This window comes from Staurois parvus, unplaced genomic scaffold, assembly GCF_062004578.1.
Source record: "Staurois parvus isolate SC_StPar_1 unplaced genomic scaffold, SC_StPar_1.0 ptg000131l, whole genome shotgun sequence".
Taxonomy (NCBI): Eukaryota; Metazoa; Chordata; class Amphibia; order Anura; family Ranidae; genus Staurois; species Staurois parvus.
The window spans coordinates 1853658-1871066 of NW_028317927.1; the positions used below are offsets into that span (position 1 = coordinate 1853658).

At 37.9% G+C, this 17409-nt stretch overlaps 1 protein-coding gene across 1 annotated transcript in view; it reads right to left on the bottom strand.

The window, feature by feature from the left end:
• Positions 1 to 599: 599 nt before the first annotated feature.
• Positions 600 to 17409, bottom strand: part of DIPK2A (divergent protein kinase domain 2A) — a 55541-nt gene continuing 38731 nt past the window's right edge. The window contains exons 2-3 of the mRNA XM_089672556.1: positions 16270 to 16573; positions 600 to 7657 (exon numbers count right to left, since the gene is read on the bottom strand). Coding sequence (XP_089528682.1) covers positions 7326 to 7657; positions 16270 to 16573 — 636 coding nt within the window. The 3' untranslated portion in view covers positions 600 to 7325. The remainder of the gene's footprint in view (positions 7658 to 16269; positions 16574 to 17409) is intronic.

A 17409-nucleotide genomic window follows, 5' to 3' on the forward strand; every position in this document is an offset into this window, starting at 1 on the left:
CAGCGCTGCTCGGCTAACCCCAGCCTCCCACCCACTTTCTCCCCACAGGCTGCTTGACAGCAGGAGCCATAGTTCCCGCTGCTGCCCCCATATCCAGTGATGAGAGAGAGAGAGAGATATAAGACAGCCACTGCTCTAAAGGACAGATGATCAAGATTAGGCAAGTATTTGGGGGGGGGGGGGCCTGAGGGGAAAGCTGAACACAGGGTGTTTTTACCTTAATGCAGAGAGAATGCATTAAGGTAAAAAAAAAAAAACTTCTCCCTTTACAACCACTCATTAAATGAAATCCAATTACCTAAAAATTCCCTGACGCCATAAGCATTTTGTTTTGCATGCTCCAACTGATGTGCAAAAAATTACTTGCATGCAGGTCACTGGGCAGCTGGTAAGCTTTAAAATGTGTTTATATTTTCATGAATAGAAATGTAACCAATAATTCTTGATGGGTGCTATATTTGATGGAGTAGCCCAAGCTTATAAGATCAAGACACGTGCCCTTTTTAACATTGTATTTTCATAAGCAATGTACATCTGTAACTAGGTCGATAACATCTTCCACCTAAACCCACAATACCAGTAAAGAATGAGAGGACACATGAAATCAAACTATTCTTTATTATTCAATTGCATTAAAAGCTGTAGAAATGACTTTTAAATGTAAAAGGCACAGGAAGACCATTCTGATGAAAACATGAAATTAAATGATAATTTACAATACATAAAAGACATTGTTGGTGCACAAACCTTGGAATTGCTCTTTTAAAAACAGAAATGTTTAACATTTATGTGAAACTATACTAAAATAAAAACTGTATAATGCCATTTACAACCATATATTATCTGGTGCAAAGTAAGAAATTATTGCTCCTTACATGAACTCCTCCCTTACCATCCCCAATTACTTGTGAATTTTTCAATTAGAATATTTTAGTGCCTTCTGTATCATGTATATCAATTTCATCAGACCATTCTAACAGTATAAACCTATTCTGAGCAGGGCTGGCAGTGTTTTCTCTTCTGTGGTTTAGCAATCAGGAAAAATGTACAAACCTGTTCATCAGGAAAAGAAAAAAAAGCACATTTAATTTTCAATCAGCTGGCATGATTAAACAATGACTCCAAGACATGCTTATATTGCTGGGTGAGGAGAGCTCTTCACATTCTTCCTTCTGAGAATTTCACTGCTTTTGCTTTGAGTGGAAAGCAAGGAAGAATGCAGCTGTGCTATGGAAAAGAATAATTGCCACGAACACCGTGACACTGAAAAAGAATCAGTAAGTTGTTATAGCAACAAATTTGGCATTATGGTTTTCAAGGCTAACTAAGCTTATTAAATTGTTAACTCATTTATCGATCTCAGTGACAAGTGAACAGTCATTATGTTGAATATTTTACTGGTATAAGCCTACATTACTAACCAAGTGATTAAGGACAAAAAGAAAAAATCTTCAAATCTTTTCATAGTTGTACTAAATCTCTACTGTTGCACATTTTTTTTTTTATTTTGAAGGAAAAGTACTTTATTCTAAAGTATGTGTATGAAAATTAAGTATGCATGTATTGAACAAAGTTCCCTTTTAAGAAACAAATGTAGAAACGTGCCTGGCTGGTGTTTACAAGACACTATGACTAACATACGATCATGGATCATCAACATAATACTTTACAAATGTAGAAAAGCTCCAGAGGGTAGGTTTATCAAACCTGAAGCAAGAAAATCCATAGAAATTTGGGGTAACTGCCTAATTCAACACATATGGTTGTATCTTTTATTCACATAGAGCCAAAACTGAAATCTGGGTGCTATGGGCAACTTGCTCCTCTTGATAGCAAAAACAGGCTACAATATATAAACCATTTCTATTTAACAGATATCTGTCTCTGAAGTTATAACATGTAAGGCTTCATTCACACAGGCATCAGTAGAGTTTAAGCACTGTTCCATTTACCTTTGTGTAGTGGCTGACCTGCTCTGGTTCAATGCAGCTTTGTTTTTAAAATGTAAAACCCTAGGTACATAAGAGTATAAAAGTACCAAAATCTAAGCTCCGTCCAGCAGCCAGTCATGTAGTGTCTCCGGAAGGCATGTGAGGGACATGACAATCTCACTGGTCTACAAAAGGTGGCTTTGGTTAGGATAACTTCACCCTAAAAAAATTAAACGCACATCTTTTTGTAGATAAAAAAACATTTTTTTAAAACCGAATTAGAAGCTGTAAAGCATTGCACTCACAATCAGAATGCTGGTGCAATGCAGGGCTTTTGCAGACTGTCAGGGCAAGCTGTCTGCTCACAACTCGTATGGGTGGGCAGTTACACACTGACAGGAAGCATCAATTAATCACCTAAACCACTCAAAGTGCTGCCCTGGTAGTTTATAGAGAACTACAAGCTGATAGCCACGAGGCTGACAATACTTGTAGTTCAATCATTCACAGAGCTCTGTGAATGAACGCCGTTGTGTGGGCAGAACCCTGCACAGCCATACTCTTCAAATAGTGACAGCAGGTACAGGGAGAAAATCCTCAGCCTGCTGCCACAGGGAGTGCGAGGATTGGGGAGCAGCAGCAGGAACATGTTACATGTTCCATCTTAAAACCGGGTGCAACATATCCCCAAAGGTGAAGTTATCCTTTCATTTTGAAATCTTCAGTTTGTGTGTTTCTTTTGAGAAAAACATTGGGTCTGTTTAATCCTCCCAACATTTCACCAACCCCCCAAGAAAAACACAAAAAAACAAAACACCACATAGTAAAGTCTTGTACACACACAGGCATACTACAGCATATGCCTCTGCAAGACCATGTTTACCTGCACAGGATATCACATTCCCATGCATTCCTGTGCAGGCAGTCCCATTGTGGTCATACAGTATGTGGCAACTACACGAATACTGCCATTGCTCCCAAGCTGACATCCATGTGGGTCCGAAAGCATTTCCCTAAGCTCACAATATCAGCGATCAGAGACGTGCACACACACAGATGTCAGATTGGAAGCAGCAGCTACATCCCAATGGACATGAATGGGACTGCCTGCATGGGGATGCACAGAACACCAGGGCACACTTTAGTATGCCCGATGTGAATGAGGCCTTTGTAGCAAATTAGTTGGAATTCTGCAAGTTGTGGTGTTTTTGTTTACACCAATAATGATTTGTGTATTTTTAGTGAAAATAGTGATTTTATGAAAATCTGTGCAACTATTGCGGGGCTTAAAAAAATATGTAGCGCTTTTTTTTTTTATTATATAGGTCCATTGCTTTGGGGGGGGGGGGGGTACAATAACCTCAGTTTTTTTATCAGAGTAAATTGTATTTAGCTTTGCATATCTTCAGTTTTCAGCACACAGAAAGGCGCAATTCAAAATTTACAAATATTCATTATGCACCAACTCAATACTTTCATTTTAAAAACAATGGAAAAAAGTCCTGGCCACTCGAATTTAAAAGTGGAACAAAGGCCCTGGAAGCAGAAGGGTTAATCATTTAAAAAAAACATTGTAGGCATAGCCCATTTTTTTTTCATTTCAGTTTGAGATTTTGCTGTGTGCCATTATGGAGATTTTCCTACACACCTGTCCCAGAAATGCAATAGCAAGTGAAAATAAATCAAGTCAGGAGGATTCACCTTTTAGATGGCTGCCACTACAACATGAATCCATTGGAAGAGTTTCCCTCAGCTCACCTCTTCCGGTAACATGCTGAATTGTCACACTGACAGATCTAAATAGCAGTGAGACTATCACTTTAGGCTGATAGCAGGCTTTAATAAAGTTTTAAGTAGCACTGAAGCTCACTGAAACTTGCAGGCAGTTTTTTTTTCCTTTTTAATGGCTGCACTTACAGTAAGACCCATTCTCAACATCCACAAACTGGAGCTCATGGTTGCTTTTAAGGGCTCTATCACAGATGCAGTGTTCTTTGAAGAGCAATCCACACTGGATCACTTCAGAGGGCATCTGAAAAGTGGTGAGAAATTATGTTGCCTTCTCCTCGCCCGACTTAATCCTGTAAATGCTTAACTATCACGCCACAATTGCATGCATTGCATGTTGCTGCTGCACAAAACACCCTGGCTTGCACTGGTCTTGTTAGGGGGCAGCAACACATAGCATAGTGCCTGCGGCATGTGTACAGCCCTGAGCTACTGTATGTCCAGTTTCAGGCAGGCGGTTTGGGGCAGTAAAACCACAGCTCAACCGTTTGGATTTACAACCCTAGCCACATATGTGATTGAAGCCTAAAAGTTTAAAAAAAATGCTACGTAAAGTTTGCTGAAAGCTTTGTGAATCCTTTGTGAAAGCCTAACATATACACACAGCCAAAGCCTATGTGAACATCCAAATCTATGAATCCCTTTTTGCTAGCTGATCAACTATTGGGGGAAAAAAAAAGGAAAAGAAAAGCTAAAGAAAAAATTACTAGAAACTAGTAGAAAGGTCTAACACAAAATGTCATAAAAAGTCTGCATACCATTTTTTTTCAACATTGTGGCACAGACCTGTAAGCTCAATATTGTACTTTGTGGAGTGATGAGTAAAAAAACAAAAAACAAAAACAAAAACAAATGCAGCTTCTTTGTATCAGCATGTGATTTGATGCAAACTGTTTAAAATCAAATGCACAACAATTTAAAAAAACCTTTTTTGATCTGAACTCCCAGTTTATACACTTTATAAACAGATTAATGTAAGGGCTTTATAAAAAAAAGAGCTTCAGAATTTGATCACAGTGTAAATAAAAAATTAACCAAAAAAACAGTTGCAAGAGAAACTAGATTTCCCCTGGTTATCTTCCTTCATAGCTTTAAGCTCCATTCACACTTAGGCATTTCAAATCATGGGTGGAATCTCTGCGATTCTGCCCACAATTTGAAAACGCGCTGTGAAAATGAGTGTTCAGGTGCCATTCATTTCACTGGCAACTGAAAACAAGGAGCCATTTTCCAAGCGTGAAATGCGCTGCAAGCAAAAATCGTGGGACACACAACGCCCAAAAAGGGTTCCAGAAAAACACGTCGCGATTGTGCCAGCAACGCCCTGCGTTTTCAGGTGCTACTGAAATGAATGGCCCTTCCCACGCGGATGCGCATTTTCAAATCGTGGCGATTCCCCCCACGATTTCAAACGCCTAAAGGTGAATGGAGCCTAAAAAGGGAAGAGCAAGTGTTCACGCAAGACCAACATTTTCACATTGTATAACATACTACTGTAGTGTTTTATTACAAAGTGTGGGATCTAAAGTGTATTTCCACTTTAGTCAAATTGGGATATTATCTACATATATGTGAGGTACATGTTTCTATTAATAAGAAGGATGTAAACATTGCTGGTTACCTTTTTACTTAAAATTCTTACATACTCTCCCTGCTTTGTAATTTATAGGATGGTCCTGTGGAGTAATCTTTGAAAAAATTAACCCTGTCTGTATTGTCTTCACAGTTCTTCATTATCAGCTGTAAACTAGATTTGGACACCTTCTGTCCTAACAAAGGGTTCAAAATTTAGAAACTGCCCTCCTGCATTGTATGTCAACTAGGCATAGAGCTGACCACAGACAGAATGAAAAAAAGGATTGATCTCAAGACTAACACAGGTAGCATAAGGTTCATACACTCTACAACTGTTGTAATCTTACAATAACTTTAAGTAGGGATAGTCTTCCGTTAAAACACTTGTCTAGTCGAAGTGGAAAACTAGTGATGTATAAAGCAAAGCTTTCATCTGCTGCTAGGCATCATTACAACTTTTCTTTCTGGCAATCTAGAAAGCCTACATAACATTATCCATAGGCAATAAAGAGCTAGTTTTTATTTAAAATTAAAACAATTTAAAATTAGCTTTTAAAAATGAATACCTTTTTAAGAGAGTTATAAGAATGTCTCAGATCCAAACTGCACAAAAGAAAAGAAAAACACAACACGCCTTGACATATTACAAGATAATTTTGCATGTGTTGAAGCCACTTTCAATTTTACCTAATTTCTTTAGAAACAATTGAGTATTCTCCATGATATTTTTATTTGCACGAACATATAATTTTCAGGACAAGCTTTCGGGGGGATGTCCCCTTCTTCAAGGTCCAAACAGTACTGCATACATTGCAAGCTTGTCCTGAATATTGTATGTTCATGCAAAAAAAAAAAAAAAATGTATCATGAACAGTACTCAATTGTTTTTGTCACAAGTGCACTAATACAGCTACAATCACCTTAAACCTAATTTCTTTCAAATAACTTTATTCTTGGTAAATTTACTTTACAATGCACAACCAAAAGATGGCTGAAAATACGCAATATCAGATGCTGCAATAAGTCTTGCCTTAACACAGATAAAAAGGTGAAAAAAAAAACACCAAAAACATGGCCTGTAAAGCTAGCCATACACCTAAATATTCAGCACCCACAGCTGTCAGAATAGATGCAGTCAGTCACTGTCAGGCCACCAATTTTCCACAAGATTGAAAAAGTGACTTGTTAAGCCAACTGGCCCACCTACATCTTCAGGTCGCAGAAATTGGATAAAATTCAAGCTATGGCAGCCTTAACTTCTCCAAAAAGCTCTCCTTAACCTGTAAATCTGCATCCAGGAGTTTTGCTTGTCATCTCTTTGGTGTAAATCTTATGTATCCAATTCATAACAACTTGGGTGCACCAATATTGGCAGGAAACGATAATAATGAGAGAACACAGGGTCAAGTCAAATAAATTGTTTAAAGAAAACTAAACAATGACTATATTTTAATGCAGAATTAGAATATATTTACAGCATATGTAAAAAAATTAATAGGAAACAGGACGCAACATAGAGAAGACCCGAAACAAATCAAAAGCTGGAAAAAAAAATATTGGTGCCTCAACATACAAATATGAAATGATTTAAGAAAAAAGCCTTTAAAACAGGCCAGCAGTCTTAACTTGAACTTTCCAAGTAAAGGCATCAGCTTCACAAAAATTGTGATACCAATGTAATATGCCATGTCAACTACTATTTGACACATGAATAATCAATTAAGCTACCAAAGTCCGTTTTCCTCCAGTCACCTGGAGATCTTGTGTGATCCGTCTCTCGGGTAATCTGAGAGAAAAATCAATAGTAGTTTCTTAAGTTTTAATTAGATAGAAACACGTACCTGGCTTGATTGCAAAGGATTGGATACCACTCTCCATTCCACTTCAGTTCAATATCATGGCATTTAAAAAGTTTCTATTTAGAATGCCTGGCTAATACAACAGTAATTTAAGCTGGTACGTGCTCTAGCTAATTACACTTTTCATTTGCTAGACAGAAAAAATAAAATAAAATAAAAAGAACAGTATAGACTACCTCACATTATTACTTAGCTGTGCAAGGTATTCTCTTAATTCCTTAGCAGCTTTAAACCTGCCATATCTTTTCTTTGGGTTTGCACATTCGTCCAACAGTGCCCCAAGATGGTCATCTTTGGCAATCTCTGCCGGAGGGTCGTGAAGGAGTCCCCCAGAAGTGCCACGCCAGGTAGCATGTCTAGATAAGAGGTTCTGGCAAATAGCATAGTAGTTATGGTCCACTGTAGTTCGAGAACAAAGAATTTCTTTTGAGAAGGATAAGCATGCTTCTTTGTCACAGTCATCAAATTTGCTTTCATACCATACATCCCAGTTTTCTTGTTTATCTAGAAAAGCAGAGAGGAGTTTTTATTAAAGGTGTAAACACAAACAATATTGTACAGAAACATACAATATCCCAATTTAAATAAAAGCTTTAGTACTAAAATTTGCTTTCAAAAAGTAAACTAGAAATGGATCTCCACAGAAGACACTACAGTGGGGATCGAAAGTTTGGGCACCCCAGCTAAAGGTTTGTATTAATGTGCATAAAGAAGCCAAGGAAAGATGGAAAAATCTCCAAAAGGCATCAAATTACAGATTAGACATTCTTATAATATGTCAACAAAAGTTAGATTTTATTTCCATCATTTACACTTTCAAAATAACAGAAAACAAAAAAATGGCGTCTGCAAAAGTTTGGGCACCCTGCAGAATTTATAGCATGCACTGCCCCCTTTGCAATGCTGAGACCTGCCAGTGTCATGGATTGTTCTCAATCATCGTCTGGGAAGACCAGGTGATGTCAAGCTCAAAGGTTTTAAATGCCCAGACTCATCTGACCTTGCCCCAACAATCAGCACCATGGGTTCTTCTAAGCAGTTGTCTAGAAAACGGAAACTGAAAATAGTTGACGCTCACAAAGCTGGAGAAGGCTATAAGAAGATAGCAAAGCGTTTTCAGATGTCAATATCCTCTGTTCGGAATGTAATTAAGAAATGGCAGTCATCAGGAACAGTGGAAGTTAAAGCAACATCTGGAAGACCAAGAAAAATATCAGACAGAACAGCTCGCAGGATTGTGAGAAAAACAATTCAAAACCCACGTTTGACTGCACGATCCCTCCAGAAAGATCTGGCAGATACTGGAGTTGTGGTACACTATTCCACTATAAAGAGATACTTGTACAAATATGGTCTTCATGGAAGAGTCATCAGAAGAAAACCTCTTCAACGTCCTCACCACAAAAATCATCGTTTGAACTTTGCAAATGAACATATAGACAAGCCTGATGCATTTTGGAAACAAGTTCTGTGGACCGATGAGGTTAAAATTGAACATTTTGGCCGGAATGAGCAAAGGTACGTTTGGAGAAGAAGGGGCACAGAATTTAATGAAAAGAACCTCTGTCCAACTGTTAAGCATGGGGTTGGATCAATCATGCTTTGGGGTTGTGTTGCAGCCAGTGGCACAGGGAACATCTCACGAGTAGAAGGAAAAATGGATTCAATAAAATTTCAGCAAATTTTGGATGGTAACTTGATGAACTGGAAGACTTTTGTAAGGAAGAATGGGCAAAGATACCTCAAACAAGAATTGAAAGACTCTTGGCTGGCTACAAAAAACATTTATAAGCTGTGATACTTGCCAAAGGGGGCAGTACAAGATATTAACTCTGCAGGGTGCCAAAACTTTTGCAGACGCCATTTTTTTGTTTTCTGTTATTTTGAAAGTGTAAATGATGGAAATAAAATCTAACTTTTGTTGACATATTATAAGAATGTCTAATCTGTAATTTGATGCCTTTTGGAGATTTTTCCATCTTTCCTTGGCTTCTTTATGCACATTAATACAAATTTTAGCTGGGGTGCCCAAACTTTCGATCCCCACTGTATATGATGAAAAAAGAAGATCTTCCATCTCCACCATCCTTGTTTCACTTAAAAATTGAAACCAGTAACTATTTGTGTACTTTTGCTTTCTTTACAATATCTAGGCTTGTATTCCTGATTTGCTTGCGATAGCTGACTGGCTTCAATACTGGTAGTCACTGTGTCCAATTTCTACAGTGTTTAAAGCAAGGCAAAGTACAATGAAATGAAGTTTACTTGTGTTCACCTCAAATCTCTAATTCTGTGCAAAAAAGGTTTTTTTCCTTTCTATACATAACTGCATGTTTGATACTTCACCCAACTTTAGACTTCAGTAAACAAGCACCAAGGGTGTAAAGATCTGATTTTACTGGCTGCTTACTTTATTACTAATCAGTGATTCAAACTATAATTGAATGACAGTCAGGCAACTAGGATTAAAGACGGGCTTACACTTTTTTTTTTGTAAACCAGCAGGCTGAACAAAAAACAGGTTCCTCCATCCATACAAATGAGGTATATCCCCCTTGCTATGAGATTGTATCCAGACTGCGGCATCTTCAGGTTTCAGAATACACTGCTGCTGGTCGACAAATTTTCCAGCATGTCCCTTCAAAAAAATTTGATCAAATGACAAACTTATGTTGAGGGTAGGGTTGTCCTACCAGAGTTTTATGTAGCCTTAAAACACTTCTTATCCTAGGCTCAAAACATTGCTCAGTACGGTTGTCTGCTTAAGTTAGGAAGTGTGTTAATTACAGGATTACAAGGTTAAAATAAAGGGGAAAAGAAAATAACTGCAGCCACCACATAAAGGACAGGTAAGCTGTAATACTATCTTATTTTCTCTTGAGTTTAGATACACAAACTCAGTACAGTTATTTAACCACTTCCCCTCCGGAAGATGTACCCCCCTTCATGACCAGGCTATGCGGAACTGTGCTACTTTGACAATTGCGCAGTCATGCAGAGCAGTACCCAAAATAAATTTATATCCTTTTTTCACACAAATAGGAGCTTTCTTTTGGTGGTATTTGATCACATCTGGGTTTTTTATTATACAGAAAAAAACAACAATTTTGCTATAAAACATACCCAATTTAAAAAAAAAAAAATGTCTTTGGTAAAAATAAAGTGTAAATGACATATTATAATATACTGGTTTGTGTGAAAATTATAGCGTGTACAGACGACAGTATATATACCAGATTTATTTGTTTACTAGTAATGGCAGCGATCAGAACTTATAGCGGGACAGTGATAGTACGGTGGGTACTGACATTGCGTGGGAATTGCCACCACCACTAACTGCCTGGTGACATCACCCGTGACACTAATACAGTGACCAGTGCTAACATTATGCACTGACACTGTACTGACTGGATAGGAAGGGGTTAAAATCTTGAGCAATCAAAGGGTTAACTGAAGTGTTTGTGTGGATTTTACTAAGGGATGTGTAGATTCTATTCCCGGCTTTGCAGGGAAACAAATCGGCACACCCCAGCTGACACTACAGAGCTCTGTCCTGTCTTCCTCTTCATCAATCAGCGTGTCCTGGCTGTCAATCATTGAGCAGTACTTACTGATCAGCTCGTACTGCAATGAATCACAGCACAGCCAGGTCAGCGGGCATGCGCGCCACCCAACTTGGAAGAGCTGGATCACACACTAGGTACATGATCCAGCACAGAAGAGCCACTCTAATGCCAAATAACCAAGTTATATGGTTGGCAAACAGTTAAAGTAAGCCAGTTTTTACAGTTTAAAGCATAGCTCTGAGCTTAAAGTGGTAGTAAAACTAACTGTAAACTTTGCCCTGCTCATAAGCAGATAATACATTTTACCTGTATATACCTTGGAAACAGCCTAAAGTTGCACTGTTTAGTACTCACACCGGCTCCAGCCAACCTGTGAATAAACACTACACTCTACATTTATGGCACACTCAGTGTTGGCCGTTATGTTGACCCACAGGCATCAGTTTCTTTAGTTATTTGTAAGGCAACTCATGCATGAGTATTTCGTTCAACCAGCGGGTTGAACAGGGAAAGAAAAAATTTAAAAAAAAAGACTGGATTCACCCACACATTCAATGTTGATGCTTGAATCACTCCCTCTGAGGTATTGTACTCAGACAGCAGGAAGACTTGCCCAACAGAATATACTGATCAGCACTGCCGGCCTTAGCCAGCAGCACTGATCATGTGAAAATTTTCCAACATGCTGCTTGTACAGAAGTCAAATTAAGAGCCACCTGAGTTTCAATCCATGTATGGCCAGATTAAGAAACTTTTAGGTGCATGCTTGTTTTAGGTCAGCAATGGCAGCCTGTACGAGGAAGCATTCATTGTTGAACTTTCCTGAAATTTTGCTGGTTGCCTGACACATGTTGACAGCCTTTACTTTATTCTGGAATCACTTATCTGGAACTGGAATTCAGATAAGGGCTTTTAACTTTACCTCAACTTCCTTAATCTGCAACATGTTCTGACTCGGTAACTCAGAACTATTCAAGCCGGAATGTAATAGAAGCATGGCAATTTGCAATTTAAGGTGAGCAAAGGGAGCCTTCATTTCTCTCATGACAGGTTTTAATAGACAGTGACTATTTACATGAGATCTAGCTAAATCAACCAATAGAAAAAAAAAGTGAAAAAAATGGTGCAAGAACACCACTCCATGTTACTATAACATAAGGTCTTGAAGCTACTGGATTTTGAAGTACAGATGTACCTCGGTTAACGTAATTTTCAGTTTACGAATGAAAATCCATTGAAAATAATGCCTCGGTTTACAAATTTTTTTTGCAATACGAAGTGTATGTCGGTGCCGATTTTTCAATGCAATTGCCAGCTTTTTTTCTTCACTATAGCTCACAGAACTAGCTGCCACTTTCCCCGGAGCTAAAGGATACTTTGTTTCTTTTAACTCTTTTAACTGCAATTACATTTAAACACCGGCACTGACCTATAGTGACAGCGACTTTTTTTTTTTAAACTTTTTTCTGACCTCCGGAATGGATTAATTGGTTTTCAATGCATTCCTATTAGGAAACTGCGTTTTGGTTTACAAATTTTTCTCAATACGAAATGTCCCGGAAAACGCATTAAATTCCTAAACCGAGGTACACCTGTAGAACTAAACTTTTTTGCCCAACACCACATGGGCAAGTCTCCTAGGTATCTTTGTACTGAACTAGCTTTCAAAGGTTTTTTTTTTCTCCTGGTGTTATTTTGCTCTGCCTTGCAGACCTTGCAAGCAATGCTCACAAAACTTCCAGTAACAGGCAGACAGCCTCAGACTGAGCTCCTTGCACACTAGAGTTTTTTTTTTTTTTTCTCTAAAGTGCTGGTTCACATATATGTCGTTTGGATGCACATAGGTCCCATGCACTGGCAGTGCAGATTCAGTGCTGTTTGAAAAAGAGCTGTGTATGATTTCTGAGCAGTGTAGTTCAGTTCAGGTGCGGATTACAGGCTATTAACTTCTATGGGGACCGTTTCTAAACCGCATATGTGCAAACAGGATAATCCTGAGAGCTAATCCCGTCCTGAACCTGAAGTAAACCTGACATGAACCGGTTAACTACTGTGTCAATTAGCTGTGAAAGCTGAGCTTCCATCCGTACGGCACACGTGAGTCAGCTCTTAAGCTCCCAGGAGCGGCTATAAGCTTTTGTCTGCTCCTAGAAGCTAAATAGTGTTTTCCTATGTGTCCATGTACACTATTTTAGGCTAGTGGTATTTTTCAAGCTTCAGCGTTTAGGAGCAGAAAAATAAAAAAATAAAAATACTCTGAATGTTTCTAAAATGCTACTAAAAACATGCTATTACCATCGTCTTCTGAGCTTAAAAAAAGTGCATGGAGTCGCAATCTTCCATGGTACCTTGTACTGCCATTCAGCAATGCAAACATTTGTCAAGAAGGGTGACTACAGTAGCCTTCCATAGCCACCCTACACAAGAAATTCAAAATCAATATTTTCTAAGGGCATTAGAAGTTATTTATTTTTATTACTTGAATTTAGTTGCATTTTAAAGGCCAGTTGCACACAGGCATAGTAATTTACAGATTTTTCTACTCAGGATCTTGTTGACAGAAAGATCCTGAGTAATGTTCCATAAAGACTTTGTGTAAATACACGTATAGGGGCGTGAAGGCGTGCAAGTGTATAGACAAGTAAAATTCTTCACTGTGAGTGTTGTAATATACTCATTTATGCTTGCATAAACATGCTTATAGATGCCCAAATATGCGTATGTGCATAAATTACTGCACTCAAAGTGTAAAATTTTCTACTTTTGTTTTACACCTCTACTTTTCACTGTATCTTTACTCAGAAGCATTGTTGGCTATGGAACAACGCACACAACTAATTTCAAATGAGTAAAAAACATGGCTTTTTTACTCCCATGTGCAGGAGGCCTAAATGTGTAACTAAACCCTTCATGGATTTCTTAATATCATCCACAGACCAACTGCTTCAATCAATACTGCAAACTTTACATACAGTCATATATTACAGTCTAATCGTATAGAGGTCTTAAACTTTCGTGTTACTGTGTTGTGAGGGCAAACAATTCAGTGCACATAAAGCTATTGCTAGTAAATTTAAAAAGGGGTTTACAATCAGAATTTAAACTGCATAGACAACTTCAGTCTTTTCAGTATGATATTTAAACAAATCAGTAAATTATTTCATTTTAGACCCACCATGGTTAAGAGGCTAGAAAGTTAAAGAATTAAAAACATTTTTTTCAAACATACACCGACTAGCTATATGACCACTGACAGGTTACGTGAATAACATTGATTATTCTTTGCAAAGACATCTGAAGGTCAGTGGGACATATTAGGCAGCAAGTAAACATGTTGCCATTGAAGTTGATGCGTTGAAGCAGTTTATTTATTGGTCTTTGAAGCTGTAGACTGGTTAGGAAGCCAATGCTGACCTGTGTCCACAGCCGAAAGTGACTACAATGGGCACGTGAGCTTCAGAACAGGACCATGGAGCAATGGAAGAATGTGGCCTGCTCTGATCAGTCATGTTTTCCATCAAACGGATGGCGGAGTGCATATGCGTTGCCTAACTGGGGTAGAGATGGCACCAGGATGCACTATGGGAAGAAGGCAAGCCAGCAGAGGCATTACGATGCTTTGGGCAATGTTCTTCTAAAAAAAAACCTCAAGTCCTGCCATTCACTTGGATATTACTTGACCCATACCATCTATCTAAACATTGTTGCTGTCCAAGTACATCATGGAAATGGTATTCAGATAGCAGTGGCCTCTTTCAGCAGGGTAATGCGCCTTGCCACACTGCAAAAATGGTTCAAGACTGGCTTGAGAAACTTAAGTTTGATGTGTTGACATGGCTTCCTAACTCTCCAGATCCCAATCTGAACATTTGTGGGATGTGCTGGAAGACAAGTCTGATCCACTGAGACCATACCACGCAGCTTATAAGATTTAAAGAATCTGCTAGTGACGGCATAACTTCAGAGGTCTAGTGGCATCCATGCTCAAAGGATCAGGCTGTTTTGGCAGCAAAAGGGGGACCTACTCAATATTACGTGGGTTGTCAAAGTTATGGCTGATCGGTGTATATCACATGCAGTCAAGAAATTTATATTTAAAGCAGCACACGATACAATCTGACAAATATGACTGGTGATAGAGTAATATCCGCTGACTTAGATATGGAAGGCCCCTGTCCATGCTCTGGGCACTTGTTAACCAATTAGCATACTACATGACCATCTCTGCCTATGCATCTCATTGTGGGTGTGTATAGGTAATACTGGATGGGCCAATTTACATAGTTAGTCTGGCTGAAAAAAGACAAAAGTCCATCCAGTTCAACCATAAAAAAAAAAAAAAAAAAAAAAAAAAAAAGTTGTGCTATACCCACAGTTGATCAATTTGTAATAAAAATATCACAAACCACATGCAACATTATCATGGGTATCATGCATAAATAGATTTAAGGCATGAAAGTCTGCTTATGTATGAAAGCTACTTGTAAAATGGATGCAGCTCCACAAAACATGGCTACATAAAAAAATCAGTTTATCATTCTCAACATATGGGGCAAAAAGCAAAAGATTAATCTGTAAAACTTCACCAATCAATCATGTTTGCCTCGTAGAGAAGCAGCTGGTGAACTCACAGGTCATGACAAATATGGGCATAATCTAGAAGCAAGCAGACAACTGGCCAGCTTTCCTGAAAATGTAACTAACCCCGCTTGATTTTGAGCCAATTTGCCTGTGTATTTTTACACGCCAATATTTCAGTGCTACATGTCTTTTCCTTAGAATAACTATTCAGTGACATTATTCACTGCTGATGCTCCAGAACAAGGATTAAAGTCCATGAATATGTGGATCAAAAACATGTTATGTGCACCTTCAGTGTTGAATGTTAGAACAGGAGAAAAATTAAAATAATGCAAATGAAAATGTTTAATAAATAACATTTTTATACAAAAATGTTTAAATAGGATTACATTCTTTGTAATGCAGTCAGTATGTCATTCAAAATAGGTAGCGGTTCTTTGCCATCCACTTGAATGCATACAAAATGTAGGATATATTTGGTTTTGTTAGTCATCCTTAGAAATGAAATCCTATCACTACCACTTTTTGCTAACCTGCACTCCCTTAATTGTATAACAGAAGAAATGCAGCAAAATAAAAAAAGAAAATAAAAAAAGGCCTCTTCTAACACAGAAAGAACTGGGTAAAAGTGAAAAATCAGATGCAATCCATGTACACCCATATTTCATCCATACCTATGCAATAAAATCCAAATCTTCAAAGCTTTCTTTCTCCTGTAAATACTTGCATGAATGGACAATACGGGGTTGATTTTACCAGAAAGTGTAAAAATAAGTAGAAGCTGTGCATGGTAGCCAATCAGCTTCTTAAAATAAATAAATAAAAAAACAAAACTGAGAGCTGACTGCAAAATCTGGTCCAGCTCTGCATAGCAACCACTGCCCAGTTTTAGTAAAGCAACCTGTGTGTCATTCAGTTAAGCAGCTAAAATGCCTAAAAGATTAGACGCCATTTTAGAGGTACACTTACTTTGCTTTATTAATTTTTTATCAGCTACCAAGACATTCTCAGCATCAACGATGATTACTTTTCCATCTCGAGGTCCAACTGCAAAGTTGTCAAAGCTGACATCTAAGAGGTAAAGTGCAAATTCAAAGTCATTATTTGTGAGCTGCTCAGCAATTTCCATTAGCTGCCATGCAAGGTCCACACGCTTTTCCCACGGAGCATTGTAGAAACTCCAAAGTTCTTCGCCTACATAATTCACAGCCACCATTCTTCCACATGCTCCCAGGTATTTAGCGAAAGGCCAGCCTTCATCCGATGGGAAGCTCTGGGTAAGAAAAAAAAAAAAAAAAAGAAAGTCTTTGGGTTAGATTACTGCACATGAACCATACACAGTATATGAACATTAAAGTCTTATTTGAGTAAAAGGAAAAAAAGACTAAAGTTATGACAGTGAAATATTGAGAATGGCAATAACTATACTAAGAATATGCCAAGTATAGTAAGCTGGGCTTCATGTGTCAATACGATTTACTCCATTTCCCCACAGCCACCTATCAGACTAAAAGTTTGATTGCCAAGCATCATTTTACAAAACAGATTAGGGAATTATTGTTAAGTTTGTGGGGACAGTACAGAAAGCGGAGCCATAACAAACAAGGACAAGTAACATAGCAGCATTAGAACCTAAACAGCTGAGTGATGTTCACCACTCCATTAAACAGCAGGCTGGAATAGGATTCATAGTACAGGAAGAGCTAAGCAGTGAAATCAAAGCGTTTATTATATTTTACCACTTCCTGAATAAAGAAACCCCCATTAAAGCAAAAATAAAACAAACTGAACATATAAAAAACACGAGAGGAGAAAAAAAAAACAAAAATATAGCAACGTGCAAACTGGTAGTTTAATTATAAAAAAAAATAAAGTAAAAATAACAATTTTAAATTTAAAACTCAACAGCAACATAAAACTTCTCTTTGAAGGACCTCAAAAATAAAACTAGCTTGACCCACTTTTATAAACATGTAGTAGCATAAGCCTTCTATAGGTTTAGAAATAATAATCAGTTAGCTTTTCTAACAGATTTGCATGTGTCAAAAAATCTTGGATGCATTTAGCTTGTTACCAAACTATTTAAAAAGCTTTAAAAACCATTAAATA